Consider the following 23,854-nt stretch of genomic DNA (forward strand, 5'->3'; position numbering starts at 1 on the left):
TTTCAACCAATAAACTTTGACGAATTCAAATGTTTGAAATTGGCGCCCACCAAACTACGTTGTTATACAGAATGCCTTCATGTAACACCCTTCGTAGCGAATGCAATTACCACAAAGTGCAATACTAGTTTTCCGAATCATTCAATTCTTTCCTAAATTCAATTCAAGTTGTTATATTCAAGTCAAGTTGTTATATTCTATCGTCATGACTTTTGCTTGTCGGTATTGCGACTCTGTGCTTAGCACTAGAGGAAATCGTTCTCGCCATGAAACAAAATTTCATCCAGATGAAATGAAATTACCAACTTATCACTGTTCTTTGTGTGAGTTTACATCTCGAAAAATGTCAGAACTGGAGGAACACATGCAAACTCAACATTCAAGGTTCACAAACTGTTGTCGGGCTTGCCACCTCGGATTCAACAGTTCGCACCTCTATGCCCAACATACAAGGTCAGTTCATTCAATTCCAGTCTTTGGTGCTGAGTTTCAACCTACTCAACCCTCCGATCAGTCAGCTTTTAATGGCAGTCTTCAATCCTACTCAATAGAACCCACGGATGACGAAATGGTGCCAGCAAGAGACCTCCAGGCGTTCATGAAGTTCAAACAGGAGCGAATTCAGGAACTGATTGATCAAAAACTTTCGTGAGCTTGATGAAGACGACGAGCGTATCACCATCTTCGCTAACTCTCTGATGACTCCTGTGTACGCTGAAGGGCTCTCAAATGACAATTTTGTAGAAATGGTGGAAAAAATGCTCGCTGTGTTGTTTACCTTTGCCTCTTCTGGAAGTGGTTGGATGTTGGAAGGAGTTATTCGCGTCAATATTAAGTTCGCCAAATACAGACCTGCCACTGGATCTTCATTTATTGCCTTACCAAGAAAGTTACAAAATTGTAGAGCCCTTCTCAACATAAGGAACCATACAGACAACAACTGTTTCATTTACAGCTTTATCGCAGCTTCCTATCTTAAGTGCAACAATTTTGAGGGAGAAGAAGGACGAAATGACTCTTTAAAGCTAACATCACCCGAGTTCTATCAAAACATGCCATCGCTTCAGCCTGCTGGTGAGTTTTCAATGCCCATGGGTTTCAATGACATTGATAAGTTTGAAACACTTAACGACGTAGAGGTTAACGTTTTTGGATTTGAAAACCGAGATTTGTTTCCAATGCGGGTGTCTAAAAGGACAACTTCCGAATTGAGCCTCGATTTGCTTCTTCTTTATGAGAATGATAAACACCATTACGTTCTTATCAAAGATTTGTGCAGGCTGTTCTGCTTCATCAAAAACATCAAATTCAAGTCAACTCTTCACTTATGCCGGAACTGTCTATACTTGTGTCACAAGGATGTTAATAACTTTAAGGATCATGTTGAAGTTTACGGTAATAATCCACCAGCTGTTATCCGCATGCCAAAACCGGACAATAATTTATACAAATTCACAAACTGGTCAGCTACTTGGTTTGCTCCCTTAGTCATCTATTTTGATTTCGAGTCGTTTCTCAAACCAGTGGCCTCCTGTGCTCCAAGTGAAGAGAGAGCTTCATCGCGACCAATTGAAGTTCACGAACCATGTGGCTTTGCATTGACTGTTATTGAGCACGGCAACCCCGAGCCCAAATTTACTCATTTGGACAGCTCGGAAAACTGCATGCAAAATTTCGTTCAAATGATTCATAAACTTGCTAAGGATATACACGAACAGAAGCGCAAACACCCTTTCTTCCGTGGTGACCGATCATCACTTCATAAAGATGCGAGCAAACAGTGTTGGATTTGTGAAAACGAATTCTCAGAAACTGACGAAAAAGATCCGGACCACTGCCATTACAGCGGCGGCTTCCTGGGTTGGGCCCACCCACAGTGTAACAGAGCGCGCCGGAATTCCAATTTTATTCCCGTAATTGGACACAACATCCAAAATTATGACCTCCATCATATTTGTCTTAGTCTGCAAAAGTGCGAGCCGACAACAACAATCAAAGTCATACCAGCAACAGACGAAAAATACATTGCAATGATGCTGGGAGTGCAAGTTGATAGAGTTGAGAGGGCTGACAAGAAGATCGTACCTGTTTACGAATATCTACGCTTCGTTGATTCTTACAGACTCTGCAACGGATCTCTCGAAAAGCTGGTGGAGTCCTTGCCAGAGTCAGAGTTTGGTATAATGGAGTCTATGTTCGCCCATATTCCTGCACCTGACAGACAACTTCTGAAGCAGAAGTGTTATTACCCTTATTCCTACATGAGTGACCGGTCAAAGTTTGCGGAGAGGGAGCTGCCGGCTCTCAGCAAATGGACGAATTCTTTGGAAAACGGAAAAATATCAATCAATGAGTCCGAATTAGATAAAGCGAAGAAGATGTGGCAGCTGCTAAACTGTGAGACAATGCAGGACTACCACGATTCCTATTTGAAACTGGACGTTGCCCTTCTGGCCTGCTGTTCGGAATACTGTCGCAAAATCAGTTTCCAGACATACAGATTGGACGTGGCGCAATTTTTCACAGCGCCAAATATGGCAAAAGATGCAGCTTTACGGATAACAAAAGCACGCGTAGAACTTTTGACAGAACCCGAGCACCTGCACATGATTGAACAGTCAGTAAGAGGCGGAATTACTTCCGTATTCGAAACGAGGTACTTCAAAGCCAACAATCAGTTCTTACCGGGCTTCAACCCAAAAGAGGCTTCCACATTCGGGTTGTGCCTCGACGCTAATAATTTGTATGGGGGTGTCATGCAGAAAGAGCTGCTTCCCATCGGAAGTTTTAGATTTGCCAATGAAGTTTCCATTAGCCAGATCTTGAATATGCCTCAGGATTCTGCCATCGGCTACTTTGCTGAAGTGGATCTGGAGTGTCCTACAGACGTTCACGACAACCAAAGGGATTATCCGCTAGCGCCTGTAAAGGAAATTGTACAAGACGTGTGGCTAAGCGATTTCCAAATCAACCTAAAAGAGCAGTACAATATTCCTGAAGCTAAGGTCCCTAAACTACTGCAAACACTGTTTGACAAGAAGAACTACGTAGTCCATTATAATTTACTCCAATTATATGTGCAACTTGGATTACGTATAACGAAACTTCACCGCGTGCTGCAATTCAATCAGGAACGATGGCTCGAACCGTATATTACCTTGAATAGCAATATGCGGAAAAACGCAACTAATAAATTCCAACAGAATTATTATAAACTCATGAATAATTCTGTATATGGCAAAACAATTGAGTCGAAAAGGCGACAGTCGAGGGTGGAAATTACACGAAATGCGGAGAGAGCAGAAAAACTTGTTTCGAAATTCGAATTTGAGAGATTCAAAATATTTGGGGAGAACATGGCCGCTATGTGCAGCAAGCCGAAAATTATAACATGGAATACGCCGACTATTGTGGGTGCAACTGTGCTCGACTTGTCTAAGTACTATATGTACCGCTTTCATTATCAAGTTATGCGACAAAACTTTCAATGTCGTCTATTGTACTCGGATACAGACAGCCTCTTATATAGAATTGAGTCAAAAGATCTGTATGAGGATTTAGCCAACCAATCTGCGGAAGTAAAAAACGAATTCGATTTTTCATCCTATCTAGAAGACCACCCACTTCACGACAACAACAATAAGTCTGAAGTCCTCAAAATCAAGGACGAATTCAGTGGAGACTATATATCCGAGTTTGTGTGCCTCAAACCCAAGATGTATTCAATCACATCAAAAAGTGAGTCCATATAATGAATAATTTCTAACCCATTCCCTCAGTAATTTGAATGCAAGTTAAGTGCGTTGGAGGAAACTACATAACAAAACTTAATAGCTTATTGTAAAACATGTTTACCTTGTTTAGGTTGTCGCAAGTTGTCTGCTAAAGGTGTGACCAGGGCAGCCCAAAAACTTCTCACCCACGAATTATATAAAGAAACTCTCCAAACATCGAAACCAGTTAGAGCGGTAAATACAAGAATAACATCCGAAAATCATGTACTGAAAACGGTGACAGCTAATAAAATATCTCTATCCGCATTTGATAATAAGAGATATATCTGCGGAGATGGGTTGCGAACGCTCCCATATGGACACTTTTCTGTGGTGGGCGATAATCAAAGCGAAACGTCTAGTTCGCTCGGATGGTTTGATCCTGACCAAAGTCAGATAAGTTGGGATTACAGTACAGAGAATAGTGACAACTTAAGTGAAATGTTTCGTGACACTGAAGTGGATAGGGACTTTCCAACATATCTACCACCCCCGGAGAAGAGAATGAGAAAACACTGTAGCGATAACTTGAACCTACTTCTGGACAATGCCAGCCACTATTCGCCGCCCGATCCTGGTTTCATTAATGCGGGAGGAATAAGAGATGAGGACATTTCTGATGACCAAATTGTTGACTTTGATAGAAGCAGCTCAGAGGAGGAACAAAGTTTTTGTTCATTCAATGATTTAGAAGCTACAGAAAGTAGCGGCGAACAGTGAAAGGGACAGTGTACAAACTCAATTTCATAGTGTGTTGAATTCAGAATAGTGTTGAGAAATACTTTGTGCGAGATTTGTTCAGATATTGTTTGGAGTGTTGCTTCAATTTGAACGCCCCTGATTCAATTTTTATTTTCAGTTCAATTTGTACGAAAGTTTCTTTAGCCTAAGTTCAATAAGCGGACGGTCAAGTTAGGGGAAAAAGAAAGTCAGACGGCGAGACAATTACCGCCACATTATCCGCATAAGAACGTATCCGCATGCAATTATATAACGTATTATCCGCGTGCAATTATATACCATATTATCCGCATGCAATTATATACCATATTATCCCCATGCAATTATATACCATATTATCCCCATGCAAATCTATACCCTATTATCCCCATGCAAATCTATACCCTATTATCCCCATGGCATGAATCTTACAAGCGAACCATCCGCAGCCCACTGGGGAATACACTAGCAGGCCGGTCATGAAAAAGTTAAAAACCCCTAAGTATCGTTACCCCAAATTTGTTATCAGGAAAGCACAGAAAGCACAAAAGCAGCAAAATTAAGGAATCACTTACCAAGACACCCAGCTGAAGAATTGTACTTGTATCCGTTAGGACAAGTGCACTCAAAAGATCCGAATGAGTTAGAACACTGTGCCACGTCGCCAAAGCACACGTCACCAGAAACACACTCGTTGATGTCTTTAAAAAACAGTAACTAATTATAACGAATGTTCTAGTTCATTCCAGTTTGTTCAAACTTGAAGTAAAATTGCAACGCAGTACAGACGATGCGATAATTTTGTAACTGGGGGCAAAACACTGGGGGGGGGGGGGAGGAGGCGATCTGCAGTTTCAATTACCTATGGGTTATCAGGATGACACTACTACTTTCTTGCTTAAATTTAAATTAAAGTCGGATCTCTTCCGTTTGTGCCCTCCCCCCCCCCCCAGTACGTTATGCACCCCCCAGTTACAGAGCGTGTCATTACATAGGAAATCATTATGTTAAAATATGGCACGTGCGCCTGCGGGCTGCAAATAATATGCACCCACTAAGCTGCGGGGGGGGCACAAACGAAAAAGATCCTTAAAATCATAAACAATGGACGCTCTAATATTTCAATTAGAGATAAATCAGGATCTGATCAGAACAAAAAAATCCATAAATCGTTATTTCAAAAATTAGTTTTTCTTATGGTTTGCTGTTTTTTTGCCACTAAAGAGCGGCTCACAGGTTCTACGGACCCTACATTCATGTAAGTGAGCTTTTAAGGGAAGAATCATTTGGTTAGTTCCAGAGAAACTGTTTTATTTGCAAAGAAAACATTCATAAATGTTCAGAGCAAATACCTGTTCCGAAGTTTGAGATGAATTTAATTAATTACTTATCAAATAACTGTTTAGAGAGCCTTTGTCACTGCTTTCCGCCATTCAATTTAACACCTTGCCGTTTCGACAGCAATTACAAACTTAATGGTAACTTTTTGCATAAAAGTCCAGCCGCTTTCTTATTACAGTTTAAATAATATTTTGTGTATTAGCAATTACACAAATCTTAATTTCATAGGCACATAAACTAGTTCGTGTGTAAATTTATATTGGTTCTGTGGAAACTGGTTACGAAATATTGGCTTGCTAAAGCTGCTACTTTCCAAATAAAGGAGGGCGGGTCGTTTCAGCTATGGCAGACGAGATGGAGCGTGAAGGTAACATTTCCCCTGACGTAGGGGAGGGCGACATTGGGGTTTTTGAACTTGCATTCAAAAGAGAGTGTTCTGAGAGCGATGATTGCAGACCTTTGAACGACAGATACCGTCTGGTGACTCCATCAAGACGATACGACTGGGACTGCATACCTGATAATGATTTAGATAGCAATCACGTCCGATATATTCTGTAAGTTGAATATATACCCAGGTTGAAGTGCCATACGGAAGTGACCTCTGATCAGACCAAGTCCAACGCACACGGTGTGTTCCCAGACCAAAATTAAAGCGTCTTGGATTTGGTTCGATCAGCGCACAATCGTATGATCAGGGGTCACTTCGGTCTGCCAAGAGGCAACAAAAATCAGCCTTTTGATCATAGACACATCTCTCTTTGATCAGAACCTAAGGGGTCCAGCTGATAGAACATGCCAGTGCCCTCACAAGGAAATTTTGTGTAACTGTAGAATACGACGTTTTATATGGAGAGCGGTCTAAATTCATCCATTGAGTTCAAAATATGCACTATTTTATTCGAAAAAAAATTTCTCAGCAGTAGTGTTTTCTTTTCTTTAGCAATTATACTTTTAGAATAGTCTTTTCATTAGATGAAATTTTTAATGCAAACATCAATTTTTATGAAATAAATATATTATAACATAATTTGTTCAAATTTAAAATCATTCACCAATCAGAATATCTCGAGCGCAATTGAGTCTGATCAGAAGTGATTTCGAGCGCATATTAGTCTTATCAGGAGTGACTTTTGAGCGCACAATAGTCTGATCAGAAGTGATTTTGAGCGCACAATCGTCTGGACGATGGTCTGAGTTTGATCTGGGCCATGGTAGCACAATCATCTGGACGATGTTCTGGGTTTGGTCTGGGCCATGTTCCCACAATCGCCTGGACAAGTTCAAAAGGACCGTATTGAACCCAACGCCTATCTTGTAAGAAGTTAGGAGAATCTTTCAACCAAGGCTGACCACCCAGAGTATTTCAGTACTAAACCTGCTTATTTCAATATTAACTTGAAAAACCAGTACTGAAACATCTGATTTGTATCACAAGTTTCTCATTATGGCCAGAAAAAAGTAATAAAAGAAAAATTCCGCAGTAATAAAAAATGTGAACTTTTCAAAACGTTGAAACTTCTTGACCATCTCCGAATAGCATGCAGATTTCATTCAAAATGCATGCATTTTGTAAACACACGGTACAAGTTAAACGAGCTTCGTACATACTGCGTAATGAGTGCGTGCTGCTGCTGATACTGATTATGGATACTAATGCGGGGCAAAACGAGTTCGTTCGGGGGTGTGTTTGGGGTGTTCGAGTGTAATCTCTCCGGTGCAACTTGGTGCGCCTGCTCTGGCATATTTGTATGACCCGAGCAGGTACATTCACGACCAACCTTCTGGGTCAATTAACAGGTGTGATCACGATGATGTGGGTAGTATACCTGTGTTGTAATGTAGAACTAGCAAGTCCGTAAAGGCTATCTGAATGCATCTAATTTTGAAACTTTAACAATTGATATTCTCATTGAAAACTTATTCGTGATAACTGGTGTATATGCAATCGTTTCAATAATTTTTTTGCAAAACTTTGGACACACCAACAGAAAAAGAGCCAAATATGTCAAATTAAGGGTTTTTTGCGAGTTAAGAGTAATAAACGTGCTCACAGAGCATTAAAAAACCAAAACAGATAGAATGAGGTATAAAGGGGTAGAGAGACAGAGATCGATATCAGCAGCAATGTATAAGACGTTGGAAAGCAAACACATTGGGAGAAAGCCAACGGGAGCGAAAAATGAATTAACCTGAAAAAGAAAAAAGAGAAGAAAAAATCGAAATTGATGAGAGAGGAAAGATCCGAAAGAATGCAATGCAACAAAAACAATAAAAACATCAGGAATCCACCGTCAGAAAAAATAACAGGAAAAGCGATAGAATGAAGGAAAATTGGAGAGCAAGAAGAAAGAAGCAAAATCACGAGATAAAAAGTACAAAAACAGCGAGATAGCAAGCAAGCGCAAGAAGCAAAAGCAAAAATTTGATCGCAAAAAGTTAAGGTTACAGTTAGAGAAAGGACTTGAAGAGCAGAAAAGATAGAAGACCGCACAAAAGAACAAAGAAGATAGAGAGAGAAACTGAAGTAAGGGAAAGATGCAACAGTTCAAAAGAGAAGGGAAAACAGATCCTGGGTGAAAAAGTGAATTCCAGTTCTCATAAAAAGGATGAATGTCGTGATAAGAACACGATGGATGCGCCCAAGACGAGGAATGTGCTGATAAAAAAAGGAATCGATGTTAAACCTTTGCGAAACCTTTTATGAAGTCAACAAACACAGAACTGAGTTAAAGGGCTGGTTAATGCCTGCAACAAAATTTTCTTAAAAACTTAAAGAAAGAAAGTTATAGACCTATCATGTTTTGTATACAAAATTTTATTAGTAACACCCATAACATGAAAAAGTCTTCCATTCAGTGCTAAAAAGTTTGCATTTATTTCGAGACCTCAGTTTTGTTATATACAATTTTGGCACCCAACTCTGGTTTTTGCATCGGCATTTTTTGTGTCTTTTACACCTCAAATTTTGTTTAGCGAATTTTTCTGTATTTGAAAATTTTAGTACACTTAATTTTTGACAACGCCAATTTCCATTGTGCATTTTTTAATCCGTGGCGTTTTCGATGAGTGAATTTTCCTTCAGAAGTTTCAAGACAACTTTTTTCATCAACAGCAATTTTTTGACAATGAATTGAGAAAAACAATGTTTCTTTTTCGGTCAAAAACCCTCTATGTGTTGACACAACTTCGGCCATTTACATTTTTAGTATAGTAAGTTTTTCGGACACACACTATTTCCTGAAGAAGTTTTTGGTCACAGACCTTTTTCTGAACAGCTAATAGGCCAAAGATTTTTTCGACACTATTGTTTTTCTTTTTTGAAACGCCGATTGTTGTCTTTTTCGTTAACAAAGAAATTTTGGCAACACGCTTTTTTGCAGAGCATTTTTTGGAAGATGAGACGACCTCTGAGCAAGATTTTGGGTCAACCACTCTTTCGAAAACTTTTCTGTCCATGACCTTTTTGTAAAATTTGCCGGTCAATGACTTCTTAGAAACATTAATCGATAATTGATCTTAAAGCATACTTTTCGGTCATTAACCCCAATTAAGCAACAGCCTAACCGTGCTCTTCGGTAGCTCTGTCAACACATGCTGCTCAGTGATGCCTCTAAAACAAGCCGCCTTATGTGTTCACGAAATTAATATATAGAAACATGATTTTCATATGGCTGTGGTGTGATGTAGTATGCCGTGAATATGTCTATGGTGTTATATAGTATATGTGAACATATCTCCGGTGTGATGTAGTATGATAAAAAAAATTAGTGTGGTGCGATGTAGTATAATATGATTATGCCTGTGGTGTGATGTGGTAAGATGTGATGTCAATATGCCTGCGTGTAATGGTGTATGGTGTGAATATGACTGATGTGATTTATATTGTGTACATTTTCTCGCGGTGTGATAGATTATGGTCTAAAGTAGCCCGATATTTGATGCAAAATCTGCCTTGAAGCAGATTAAACATATTGTATTTTAATTTAAACTCTATACTTAGTAGGATTACAAAATCATTATTTTAGGATGACAAGAGTTGGCAAGAAAAAATATAAAAAGTAAAATTTTACTCAGAAAAAGACAGATCATTGTATATTTTGACATGAACAGAATATGCACAAGTGTAAAATTGTCTGTAAAGTTTCCGGATTTACAATGGTTCAGTACTGTCGTGAAGATTTTCCATATACACACTTAGCTTACAAACCAACGCATAAATTTCACAAAAGTACGAAAGCTTTGAAAAGATAATTGACATTACGTCGGTTGAAGTCGGTTGAGCAATTTGTTGAGCAAATTGACTCGATTTCGTCACGTTTTTCCACGCTAGGGAATTCATTTCTACATAACTAAGATAGTGTTAATGAGATCAAAATGAAAGAAAACCTAGTTGGAGATTAATTATAGAATTGCCCCTCCCGATAATATTTGTGGCATAAGAAAACAATTAGCAGCTTTACCATTACCCATATCATTGCACGCAAGAACCATTCAGTTTTTGAATTGAGTCGAAACTGTTTACAAATAGAAATTTGTAGAATACCAAAACGCCTCTTCAATTTAGAAAAGACACACAAGATTCCAATAAAACAGACATGTTTTAAGAGCAATAAAAAAAGTCCTACGTCGATTTCAGCTTTGTATTTTGTTTCCTTCCATAGCTATTAATTTTCTTCCTGGGCTTCACCCAAAGAGAAAAACTTGCTGTATTCAGGTAAACAAAACCGCGGAATCACAGCAACATTTTTTTTAAATTTAATTTTTCGTCATTGTTTTGTTTGATCCGGTTTGTGCTGCTGCAATTTTTTGTTCCGTATGATTATGACTTGAACTCGTATCTGAAAAAGTTTTCCGCTCATGGCCAACCTGCGTTACCGTACTTAGATCGTCTTGGAAGCAGAACTGATGGGTCCATTTTTTTCAGGCTCTTAACTCGATCAGGGTCTGGAAATTTTTGGTACCGATTTGTCATTATGACTCAAGCTTCTTCTAGCAAATTATTAATTCTTTTCCTAAAATTAAATAAGCGTGGCAATTCGAATAAAAACATAGCTGGCAGATTGTCAGAAAATAGCCGCAATAGCTTCGTAGATCTGAATTTTCAAAAAATCAGTAAAAAAGACACACCAAAAAAATTCGTCTTTTCACTGAAGGCTGATATGCTATATTTTATTTGAAAATCTGTAAAAGTTTTTGCTGCCTCTATTAGCTGCTCTCTAATAACCTTCATTTAGAGTGACACACGCACACACATACACACACCCATTTGACCTGATCTCTTTGAATTAAAGTAAATAAAAGTAAATTTCAAAGTAAGGTAGTCATTTTTCTGAGTGAGGTAAGTCACGTGTGACCAAAAATCTAATCACGCGAATGAACAAAAAAACTAGCACCACTAAGAGAGAAAAATGACATCACGCACGCACTTCAGTTGAAATTGCATGAACGAATAAAAAAAAGCAATTAAAAGTGGTTGTGACGTCATAAGATCGTAAAAAAATGCGACAATGAAATAAAAAAAAACATAGCCGGTAGGATACCGAAACGACTCGAATCGTCGTGCATTATAATTTCTAACCTAACCTTACCGAAATCAGAACATCAAAATAGACAAAAAAAAACAAAAGTTGCCCAACAAACCACAATAAAATGTTTTAAAAATGCCGACAATTTTATAGGTGCGGGGGAGCTAGGTGAAGAGAGGGGGTAAGGGTAGGCGGGGTAAGTTGACGGGGGATGCGGGGGCGATGGGGCGGTAAGTAGGTTTTGGGGGGTGAGGTGTTGGGGGGAGTGGTAGGTAGGTGTTGGGGGGTGGTAGGTAGGTGTTGGGGGGGGGGGGGTGGTAGGTAGGTGTTGGGGGGGGGGGTGGATAGGTGGTGGGGGGTGGGGGGGGGGTTGTGCGGTGTAGTTTAGATTATTAGGGTTGACTTATATAGGAACGAAAAATCCCAAAATGACCTCTTCACCTTGAACATTACCAGCAATTCCTAATTTCTATACATTACAAACGAAGCTACTGTTAAAGTCCAATGTTGGAAAACAGAAGTCAACAATCAAAAACGGAGGTAAATGCACGAACAGAAAGAAGTCAAAATTCAAGTCAAGAACAAACTTGCTTTTTGCTAAAACAAAACATGTAGAGTATCAATACTCCTCTTCGAGTCGTAAAACCAAGAGAAGGCCAAAGATAGCCCTTAGTACTTATTCAAGCATTTAAAAACCAATTGTTGAAAAATTGGTCAACACGAAGCCTCCACCTGAGACTCCTATGATCACATAATAAATTAAAAATGTCATCTGGATTCTTATTCAATATTTAAAAGCCAATTTTCACAATACTAACTTTAAGCATTAAGGATTCAATTGTTGAGAATTCTCTCACTAACCGCACCTAACATGGGCCTCTGTTGATCAAATTAAAAAAATAAATCTCATCTGAATAAAATATCAAGCAACTAAAAGCAAATATAAACAAACTCCGGCGCAACTCACCGTCCATTTGTGGTCCCTTTGATCAAATATTGGAAAAGCAATCTCAACTGAATACAAATTCAAGCATTAAAAGGTAAATTGTCGATATTTCTAACACCCTCCAAATTGCCTCTTGTGATTAAACAATAGTTATACAATGTCATATGTGTACATTTGCAAAGATTTAACTGCCAACTTTTGAGAGACAGTTTTTGTACCTACCATCCTCAACAGTGGGCTATTATGCTCTAATAATAGTATCAATTTTTATCTGAGTACCTATTCAAGCACTTAAAAGCCAATTGTTGAGAAATCTTTCAACACGAAGACTCCACATGGGACCCCTACGGTCAAATAATTGATATACAATGTCATATGTGTACTTACCCAAAGATTTTAAATCCAATTTTTTCAGAATTCTAGCACTACAAACTTAACACTCACCACTGTGGGCTTTTATGACCGAACAATTAAGATACGAGGTCACATGCGCACGCACTCAATTAATTGAAAGCTGATCTTTAAGAATTCTACCTGTACCCACCCTTCATCAGGGACTCCTATAACCAAACAATAGAATAACAATGTCATCTGAGCTCAATTTTAAGCATTTAGGAGCCAATTGTTATGAACTCTTGCACCACCCGCCCTCAACAAGGGGCTCAATTGATCAAATAATTGAAATAAATGTCATATGAGTTAACAAAAAAGCGAATAAAATCTAATTTGAATAAATTCCCGCGCAACTCACCATCCACCAATGGTTCCATTAATCAGATAATAGACAAACAATCTCATCCCAATACAAATTCAAGCATTTAAAGGTAAATTGTCGAGAACTCTAACACCCTCCAAATTGCCTCTTGTGATCAAACAATGGTTATACAATGTCATTTGTGCTTATTTGCAAAGATTTAACGGCCAATTTTTGAGAATTTTTGTACTAGCCACCCTCAACAGGGACTACTTTGTTCAAATAATGGAAACAATTTTATCTGGGGACTTATTAAATCCTTTAAAAGCCAAATATGGAGAAATCTTGCGCCACAAAGCCTCCACAGGGGACACTACAGTTGATCAAATAATAGTTATACAATGTCATCTGGGTACCTACTCAAGAATTTGAAAGCCGATTTTATAGAACTTTAGCACTACGCAATCTCCACTATGGGCTTTTATGATCAGATAATAAAAATACGATGTCACCTGCGCACGCACTCAAGCAATTGAAAGCTGAGTTTTCAGAATTCTACATCCCCCCACGCTCCATTGTGGACTCCTGTAACCAAACAAAAGAATAACAATGTCATCTGAGCACAACTTTAAGCATTTGGGAGTCAATTTTTAAGAAATCTTGTACCGCCTGCCCTCAACAAGAGCCTCAGTTGATCAAATAAAAGAAATATATGTCATCTCAGTAAAAATTCAAGCATTTAAAAGCTAACTAGCAGGCCCGCAACACTATTAAAGAGAAATCAAATATCGCAAATGTTACAGACCAAGATTGAAGAGAGAGAGAGAGAGAGAGAGAGAGAGAGAGAAGGAATGAGAAAGAGAGAGAGAGAGAGAGAGAGATAGAGAAGGAATAAAAGAGAGAGAGAGAGAGAAACAGCAAGAAAGAGAAAAAATAGAGGAAAAATGAAAGAGAGAGAAGAAAGATAAGAGAAAAGTTAGAGTATATCAAATAAGACGGATAAACGTTGGAAACAAAAACAAAAAATCAGACATCGCAAACGTTACAGACAAAGATTGAAGAGAGACAGACAGAGAGAGAGAGAGAGAGAGAGAGAGAGAGAGAGAGAGAGAGAGAGAGAGAGAGAGAGAGAGCGTACAGAGCGAGAAAGCTACAGGGAAAGAGATCAAGAGATCGAAAAAGAGAGCGAGAGAAAGAGAGAGAGGGAGAGAGAAGAGAGAGCTAGTGAGGGTATAGAATGAAAGACAGCAAGATACAGAAAGCAAGGAAAGAAAACGGCGAGCGAAGAAAGAGAAGAAAAAAATGAGAGGATATCAAATCAGATAGATAAAAGTTGAAGCAAAATTACATATCGCAAATGTTACAGGCGAAGATTAAATATAGAGAGAAAGTGACAGAGAATGAAAGCGGAAGAGAGAGAGAGAGAGAGAGAGAGAGAGAGAGAGAGAGGGAGAGAGAAAAGAGAGAGAGAGAGAGAGAGAGAGAGAGAGAGGGAGGGAGAGAGCGAGAGAGAGAGAGAAAGCGAAAGAGAATGAAACAGAGAGAGATAGAGAGAGAGAGAGAGCAAAAGAGAACGAGATAGAGAGAGCGAGAGAGAGAGAGAGAGAGAGAGAGAGAGAGAGAGAGAGCATGAGAGAGAGAGAGGGAGAAACAAGGGAAAAAAGGAAGAAAACAGAAGAAAGAAAAAAACATATGGATAAAAGACGGAAAGAAAAACAAAAAGAAATCAGACATCGCAAAGCTTACAGACCACGATTCAACAGAGAGAGAGAGAGAGAGCTACAGAGAATCAAAGAGAGTGTGCGTGCGAAAAAGAGCAAAGAGGGAATAAAGAAAGAGAGAGATAGAGAGAGAGGGGGGATAGAATCAAGGAGATAGAGAGAGAGAGAGAGAGAGAGAGAGAGAGCAAGAAAAAAGCGAGAGAGCAAAAAAAAGAACGAACAGAGAAAGAAGAAAAAAGCAAAAGAAGAAGCTATCAAATCAGATAGATAAAAAAAATGCAAAAATTATTGACCAAGATTGAAGAGAGAGAGAGAGAGAGAGAGAGAGAGAGAGAGAGAGAAAGCGACAGAGAATGAGCGAAACACAGAAAACGATAGATAAAGAGTGAGAGAGCGAGAGAGAAAGGAGAGAGAGCAAGAGAAAGCTACAGATAATGAAAGAGCGAGAGAAGAGAGAGAGAGAGAGAGAGAGAGAGAAAGAAGAGCGATAGAGAGACCGAAAGCGTGAAAATCAAGAGAGAGAGAGAGAGAGAGAGAGAAAGCGAACGAGAGAGAGAGAGAGAGAGAGAGAGAGAGAGAGTGTAAAAGGTGCAAAAACCACTCTTTCGGAAGTCAATTCATTTCGGTATATAAGCAACAACGTGTTATTAGAACAAAGCAACGTATAAGCATTATAATATCAAGACGTACAAACATACAACGTAAGCATTAACGATCAATGCAACAAGTGAAAACTTAGACGGCAAGGTTTTTTCGATGCTCTTTTACTGGTTTTTTGTCTGATGTCATTGACCTCAAAATCAGTTCGTATTCAATCGGCAAGTGTCTAGAAAACCTAAAAATATTAAGCCGAAAACCAGCTTAATCGATACATATAGTGGTTATATTTACTTAAAATTAGGTTAAATGAACTTTTTCGGAGCTTTCTACGTATATTAGAACGTTTTATTAAATTAGAACAATTTCTGTACGCATTTAAATTCAAAAATAAATACTCAATTCTGATTGGTTAATATTATTCGTTCATTTACTTCGTAACATCCTCCGGCCCGGAAGAAGATGTTGGGAAAACTGGTACAAGTTTTACAAGACGGCGGACGAGTGAACCGGTCGACGTACGTAAAACGGCGGAGCGCGCAACGCTATCGGAGCCGTAGCGGAGTTCCACAATCCGAGCGGTTGGGTAGTAACCCCTAGGGTTGGTTTCTTCAACTATCCAAATCAAGTCAACGGTCTTAAGGTGTTGCTCGGCAGGCGTCTGCCACTTAGAGCGTCGGTTCAGCGTCGGTACGTACTCTCTGATCCAACGGGACCAGATCGCATTAGCGTACGACTGCGCACGGGCGTAGCGTTTACGATGGTCAAGCTCATTATTGCCGACAACAGACGGAATACCGTTAGAGTATTCTCCTAGAAGAAAGTGGTTGGGCGTTAAAGCGTTCAAATCGCACGGATCAGCGCTTACTGGTGTTAAAGGACGCGAATTGAGAGCATTCTCCACGAGACAAAAGGTATATGCAGTACCTCCTCCGTGAGGCGACGCGTGCCAAGAATAGTATACAACACGCGCTTGAAGCTGCGTACCAACCTCTCCCAGATACCACCTTGATGTGGTGCGCTGGGTGGATTGAATCTCCATTTTATACCTTTGTGAGCGAGCTCAGCTGCAATGTTGACAACGTTCCACTTTTCAATACTTTCTCGGAGTTTTTTCTCCGCTCCAATAAAGTTAATGCCATTGTCCGACCAAATCATGCAGGTATACCCCTACGTGACACAAACCGCTCAACTCCCATAACACAAGAACTGGTGTCCATGGATGTAACTATCTCGACATGGACAGCGCGAGTAGTGAGACAGGTGAAGAGGAAGCCCCACCTTTTCTCAGTAGTACGGCGGACAGTAACATAGAATGGTAACCAAAGTAGTCAACGCCAGTGTTCGTGAAGGGAAGAGACTGGTAAGCAAGTCTCTCCTTAGGTAAGTCAGACATGATTGGTTGCATAGTTACAGCTTGGAGTTCTCGGCATCTCAGGCTGTGTGCTTTGATGGAACGCAAGGATGATCTTAGTTTCAGTACTGTATAGAGTTCCTGTACAGTTGATCTTAGGTATTCAACGCCTTGATGATAATGCTTTACGTGCGTGTGTTCAAGAAACAGTTTTACAAACGGGTGACGTGCGTCTAATATGATTGGATACTTTACGTTTAACCCAACTTCAATTAACCGCTTGATGCGGCCCGAGGAACGGATTAGCCCATTTGGACTAATAAACGGTGAATGTGGAGCAATTCGGCTACTCCGTTTAACGAATTTATTGTCAAGAAGATCTTTTCTTTCGGCTTCAAAAGACTCTCCTTGCACCAAGTACTGTAGATGACGCTCGGCTTCGTCAAGCTCAGTAGGGTCAGTAATGCTACCATCGGGGTTACGGTAGCCGGCATGTTTCGGCAAAAGCCGGAGAACGTATGCGGCAATGCGCAAGTACTTTTGATAAGAACTAAACTTATCAAATGGGAATAACGACGGAACGGGAGTTGTCTGTTTTTTAACAGATGTAGCGAGAGAGACAGTGTCTTCTATGATGACTGCTTGGTTGACGCCAAGTTTGATGTTATTAATGACGTCTTTGTTCGGCACGAAAGGGAAACTTGAGTTAGTTAAGAAATGTGGACCATTGACCCAACTGCTTAGTTGCAAAACCTCAGCGGACATTCCACGCGTGCCAGCGTCAGCTGGATTATCCTTAGTTGCAACGTGGTTCCATTGGTCAACGCTGGCATACTCCAAAATTTCACAAACGCGGTTTGCAACAAAGATTGGTTGCTTTTCATTAGAGTTTATCCACTGAAGAACGGTCGTGCTGTCTGTCCACATGAATACTTGGTTAACAGTTACAGTAAGTGCCTGAATAATTTCGTTCTTCAGCCGAGCGGCAAGTAGAGCTGCTTGCAATTCCAGTTTTGGGACAGTGATTAAATTCATTGGCGCCACGCGCGCTTTCCCCAAAACAAACGCAAGCTCTGTTTTTATCTTGCCCGTAGGAGTTGTTACTCGGGCTCGAACAAATGCAACGGCACTAAAAATATCCTCAGAACTGTCACCGAACATATGCAACTCTATATTATCAAAATGTCCGCTAAAATAACTTCGAGGAATTTTGATGTTTTCAAGCTTTGGTAAGTCCGCACTCCAAACCAAAAATCTTTGAACGATATCCTGTGGGAGCTCGTCATCCCATTGTTGTCCTGTGACACGCCAGATGTCTTTTAAGAGCAGTCGCGCACCGACGGTAAACGGTGCGACAAGACCAATGGGGTCAAAGACTTTCGAAACGAGACTTAGGACCAAGCGTTGCGTGAGGGACTTGGTGATAGCGCAGCTTGTACCCCGACTCACAACTAAAGTGTCATTAGTGTGGTCCCACTTTAACCCTAGCACATGCGATGAATCCTCCTGACATGAAACAATAACCTTGGGCTCAGTAGTTTGAGGGGAACCATCAATTCGGTCAGCCAGATTTGGTACATTGCTTACGAACTTTGTAAGCTTGAACCCACCGAGATGGAGAAGATGTACCAATTCCTTCGATCTATTGATGGCTTTCTCGGGAGACTCCACTGAGTCAAGGTAATCGTCCATGTAGAAGTTTTCAAGGACGGCTTTTGCAGCTTCGGTGTAAAACTTGGCATTGTCTCTCGCAGTGCGTTGTAATGCAAAGTTGGCGCATGTGGGCGAGTCTTTAGCCCCGAATATGTGGCGCGTATATTGATACACTACAACGTTAGTTGTGGGGTCCTCCCGCCACAGAAAGCGAAGTGATGGTTGATCTGATGGTAATACACCAACCTGTAGAAACAGTCCCTCGATGTCGGCAGAGACGGCATATGGATGCTGTCGGAAGCGAAGAAGTACGTAAATAAGGTTTTGGAGCAGATCAGGGCCAGTGAGCAGAGAGGCGCCATGAAATTTTGCTGCTCCATTGAGCACCCTACGCACCTTACCCGGTTTGTTCGGGTTTAAAACCGGATGGTGGGGTAGGTACCACTCTTTATTGCACCGGCTCTCAACCTTGTGAGAGTCCGGAACCTCAATTACATACCCCTTATTTAGGTCTTCTTTGATGGTACTAGTATACTTCTCTCTGAGGTCTTCATCCTTGGCCAAACGTTTTTCGAGCGATTTTAGTTGCACAAGGGAGGAGAAGTAATTATTTGGGAGCTGGATGTTGTCTGCTGCCCACAGCATTCCGACATCGTATCTTAGGCCATTGTGTATGGTGGTACTCTAAAGGATCTCGTGAGCCCTTGCGTCTGCTGCAGATCTGGAATCGACCTGCTTGTTTGCCCCGGATGATTCAATGTCGTACCATGACTTTACTTCACTTGCTAACTCATTGTCATGTTCGATATTCACTTTAAAACACGTTGAGGTTAAACAAGAATTTGATGGTAACGGACCGCTTAAGACCCAACCTGTGGGTAAGCGTACGGCAACGGGTGAACGCTTCTCATCGGCAGAGAAGTATTCTAACGGGCGGATGGCGTGATAGACATCTTGTCCGAGTATCATCTCAATGTCTTTATAGGAATATGTCACGGGATCAAGGACTGCTAAGTGTGGGTAAGTCTCTTGCAGGGCCTGTACATTAATTATATCTGAGCCAACGTTCAGACTCTCTTTAACGAAAGGGTTGACGGTGAATGGTTCGAAATCTTGTTGTTCTTTTGGTTTCACAGTAACTTCAACAACCCTAGTATCAACTACTTCTTCGGTATTAATACCCTTGACAGTTAGCTTTAGTGCTTTACCGTGCAAACCGAGTCTATCTGCGAGACTACCGGCCACCCAAGAGTTACTGCAGGCGGTATCACACAAAACTAAAGCCTTGGTATCTAAACCGGACGAATTGACCAACTGCAATTCCGTCACCTGAAGGAGCCCCTGAACATCAGTAACAGATGACATTGTGGTGGTCGTATTAGACGGCTGTTGAGTAGTAGTTGCTTTACTTTGACCTATGTTGACAGAAGACTGGATGGTATTGGGATTTGTTGACTGTTTTGTTGGGAAAACCCTATCTGCTCCATGCAATAGTGTGTTATGCGAACTATTGCAACCCTCTGCTCGGCACTTTCTTGGTTGAGGGCACTGGCGGAACGTGTGCTTGTCCCTTAAGCACGAAAAGCAAATATTGTTATCTGCAACCAACTTAGCTCTCTGGGTTGGGGTCTTTTCCTTGAAAACTCGACACTCCCATAGCCGGTGGTTACCTTTGCAAACAATTCACCGAGAGTAAGTGTTTGTGGAAGAAGATGGCATTTGCTTCTTTGTTTCCTTTTGTTGTGAAATTGATGCAAACACTTTTGAGGCTGTTTTGGTCTTGGTTACTGAAGTGATGTTCTCTTCAGGTTTGGCCTTGGTTGCGCTTTGTTTCATAAGATCATGGGCCTCAGCCTTTTCTTTAAGCCAATCGTTAAAGTCAAGGAGGGTAGGCTTGACCCAGTGCTTCTTAACCGTAAAGAGTGACCATGACTCTTTCATGTTTGGTGGTAACTTCTGTACCGCTTGGTTAAGTAGGGAAGCGCTCTTCAAGTCAGCATCATATGATAATGACTTGAAAACCCCAACGAGGCTGGATATGGCTGCAGAATAGTTAATGATGTTATCACTTTTGTGCATTTTAAGAGGCGGAAAGTTGCTTAGTTTATCCAAGTGTGCACTTACGACTGCCTGTGGCTGGCCAAATTTACGTTCCAAAGTCCTTAGTGCATCCTTGTACATTAAACCACAGTAAGCAAACTCGGCGATTGCAATCTTTGCTTTACCAGTGACGAGTGTCTTAAGGTATGTCAATTTAACGTCATCAGTGAGCGTTTGCGAGTCAATAGCGCTTTTGAATTGACCATACCACTCGTGCCATTGTAATGGATCGCCATTATACTGAGCAAGTTTCCATTCTGGCAAGGGGTCATTTTTCTTGCTGTTTATTGCGTCAGCCAACATCTTAATCAATGACGCATTGTCCGGTATCGGAGGGGCAGGTGCAGACACCTGCGGACCACTCCAACTCAACGGTGTGGGCCCAACATAAGGGTATGCTGGCTAAAAAACAGGAGTGGCTAGACCAGATACAATATTACTAGTAGTCGCGATTGGGTTTTCCTGCTGTGCACCTGATGGTGGTTGCATATCAATCAAAAGGGGTGAATTCGAATATACTTGTTGTGGAATATTAGTGCTTGAGGGTGCGATATGGTTGTGTATATTTGGAGGCAGACTATTCACGGTGGTTGTGTCTTGGTTGACTATTGACGGTCTGTGCTTTGGAAACCGCCAATGACTCATATTTGGCACAAAGTTTTGGCCAAGAGGAATAGTGGGCATATTTGGGACAGGCGGAACAACAGAACGTACAACTTTGTGTACTCGGTTATTATTATTTTGAAAAGTTTCGTTGACGAAAGGCTGATTACTCAAAGGGGCGTGTGGGATGGGAGCAGTGATGTTAGGTGAGAAGACTGGGTTCGGAATGGGAAGGTCGTTAGGATGAGCGGGTTCGGAGTTGTGCTGTTGAGTGTTTGGACTTGGTGGGGCGCTTGGGTGCAAGGGAACGTTTATTGCGGGGGCTGGATGATTTGTTGTCGGAAAAGGAGGAAGAGTGGCGTTTGGTGCTCGGGAGACACAATTAATTTGTTGTCGGGAGCATATTCGCTGGGCCAAATTATTCTTCGGCAGACTTGATGTTTCAGGTCCCCTGGATTGTGCGTGTGGAAAAAACTCGGATGCATTATTTTGATTTTCTTGTGGTGCGAACGTCTGTGGTGGAATGGGCTGTTGAATGGGCGGTGAAGAAGCCCCTGGGGCGTGTACAGAAGGTGGCTGACTATCCGCGGTTCCTTGGTTAGTTATGGTTGGAAGCGCCACGCCCTGCTGGCCTGTTTGATCCATTTGCGCACTTAGGTGCGCCTGGTACAACGCCTGTGTGTTAGCAGCAGCCAAAAAGTTTTCAGGTGGAGTATAATAAGGATCGAGTTGCTGTAAGGTCTCATTGCTTAAAATCTAATTGCCTCGGCAATTTTTTGGAATAGAATGCCTTGAAATTTCAGTGTTCTGATCTTCCACTGTTTTGCCGTTGTTGTGGCTAGGACATTCTGGAAGGTCAATCATAACATCTGGTTCACTAGTTTTCTCATTGTTAAAACTTAAAGCAAGTGAGGTGTTGATCCAATCCTGGACAACCTTTTCACTTCTCATTGAGCTTCTAGCACTTGCAGTTGTTTCAGATTGGCTACCTATAGAAGCGGCGTCCAGCAATTCAAATTCTTGCAGAGTTGCCTCTGCCAACCGTTTCCTGTTGTTTTCCTCCAATTCATCTATTTCCATTTGCTTTTTCTGTTTAGCAAGGCGAATGGCTGCCTCATTCTGTTTTTCAATTTCTTCACGCTTCATCTTAGCAATTACATAATCATGTTTAAGCTGACTGGATGTTTTTGACGATGTCATAATTGAGGGAAGTCTAGAACGAATGGAAACCCTTGGTTCCTGGAACTCACTCACTTTATCATCAGCAGAGTTGATGTAGTTTCGTGCTGAAGCGAGGATCTTGTCGTTCTTAGTTGTCATTGCCTCCAAGTAAGACTCTAATGAAGGAACAAGTGCACTTGGATCCTCCGTTTTTCCAGCAAATGCAATCAGGTCCTCATTTTTGTCTACAACAGTCATAAATGCTTCGTTGCACTTTGTTACTAGGCGTTCAACTTTCACTCGCCTACTTTGACTATTTATACAATGAAGAATATCTTCATGTATGGCATGCAATTCAGCTTCACGCTTTGACCTGGCAGCGTACAATTTTTTGACTTTTTGATCAAGACTATTAGACATCACGATATTATTATTTCTAAACACCAGCAAACCTGCCACTGCACACGGTTATCTATTATATGCACACTCCAAACAAATAAAATCCACGCAAAACAAAACCCAACGCAAAAGACACCAAACACAGCACACTGTAGACAGTCTGTAAAACAAACCGCCCAAAGAGCAGAAAAGGTCGTCGAGCACACAGTGCCCGACAAAAACAGAAGTGGAGCGCTGAACGCTATGCGGTCAACGCGGGGAGAGACAGAAGACACACGGGAAGTCGAGCAAGCAACGCGCGACGAAACGGAGATGTTACGGACTGGAAGTCGAGCGAGCAACGCGCGACGCAACGAAAACGGGACAGACGAGAAATTGAGCGAGCAGTGCGCGACGGAGCGGAAACGGGACTTGCGGGAAAGCGATTGAAAAACGCGCAACAACGAAACGGGACGGTGCAAAAGAACGGGCGTGAAATGAGGTCGGAAAGAGCTATGTTAGCAGATCACAGCAAAAACTCATCCAAACAAACTAGCCGTAACTCCAGAACAAACTTAAGTCACACCCTAGGAAGAAGGAGAGAAGTTGCTGCAAGACAATCTAATATAGTTCATTATGGGGCTATAACTACAAATTCAACGACAAACTAATTTACGGCAATGCAGTAGTACATTAAAAGGATGTAAAGGTCAAGAAATTTACTAGCCGTAACTCCCGAATAAACTTAAGTCACATCCTATCAAAATCCAAACCGTAACAAACAATCAGCATACTAACGTTATTAAACAAACTACAGCAAAATTTAATAAACTACAATAGTGTGTTTGTAGACTAAGATAGTTGGAAAAGTCGCGAAACAATCCAGCCGTAACTCGAGAATAAACTTAAGTCACACCCTAGAAGGCAACAGGACCAAACCAAATAGCAATCGTACAGGTACACACAAACAAACAGCAGCAAAATCAATATACTACAACAGAAAGGCTAGTAAATTAGTAGAGTTGAAAAGTCAAAGGACAACCCAGCCGTAACTCGAGAATAAACTTAAGTCACACCCTAGAAAGCTATAAGACCTAAACAACAAACCAGCATACTAGCATACTCAACATACTACAGCAAAAACGACAACATACTTCATCACATTTAACATACTACATCGAAGGAAAAAATTAGGCGGAGAAAAACAACTCTGAATGAAAGAAAAACGGAATGATTGGAAACGAAAACGAAAAACAAAGTTTTGGGAGAGCGACGTTGATGAAAA

General features: G+C 40.9%; 2 protein-coding genes across 4 annotated transcripts in view; both read left to right on the forward strand.

Moving 5' to 3' along the window:
- Positions 1-746: 746 nt before the first annotated feature.
- LOC142350987 (uncharacterized) lies at positions 747-4,493 on the forward strand. Its single transcript, XM_075403018.1, has 2 exons — positions 747-3,738; positions 3,865-4,493. The coding sequence occupies exons 1-2, from the start codon at positions 747-749 to the stop codon at positions 4,491-4,493; spliced, it is 3,621 nt and encodes a 1,206-aa protein (XP_075259133.1).
- Positions 4,494-5,891: 1,398 nt separating this feature from the next.
- LOC142350700 (uncharacterized) overlaps positions 5,892-23,854 on the forward strand; it is a 72,496-nt gene continuing 54,533 nt past the window's right edge. For 2 of the 3 annotated variants that reach the window (XM_075402630.1, XM_075402631.1), the window contains exons 1-2: positions 5,892-5,971; positions 6,175-6,391. In XM_075402630.1, coding sequence (XP_075258745.1) covers positions 6,177-6,391 — 215 coding nt within the window. In that variant the 5' untranslated portion in view covers positions 5,892-5,971; positions 6,175-6,176. Of the gene's footprint in view, positions 5,972-6,174; positions 6,392-7,004; positions 7,152-23,854 lie in introns of all 3 variants that reach the window. The other variant, XM_075402629.1, reaches the window with a different exon arrangement.

The sequence above is a fragment of the Convolutriloba macropyga genome, chromosome 12 (genome assembly GCF_964194025.1).
Source record: "Convolutriloba macropyga chromosome 12, txConMacr16.3, whole genome shotgun sequence".
Classification (NCBI taxonomy): Eukaryota; Metazoa; Xenacoelomorpha; order Acoela; family Convolutidae; genus Convolutriloba; species Convolutriloba macropyga.

What these genes read in the sequence shown, in the direction of transcription:
- LOC142350987 (XM_075403018.1), top strand. Translation starts at nt 747, where the DNA reads ATGGTGGAAAAAATGCTCGCTGTGTTGTTTACCTTTGCCTCTTCTGGA. An exon ending in GTATTCAATCACATCAAAAA is followed by an intron (nt 3,739 to 3,864) that starts GTGAGTCCATAT and finishes TACCTTGTTTAG; the next exon opens with GTTGTCGCAAGTTGTCTGCT.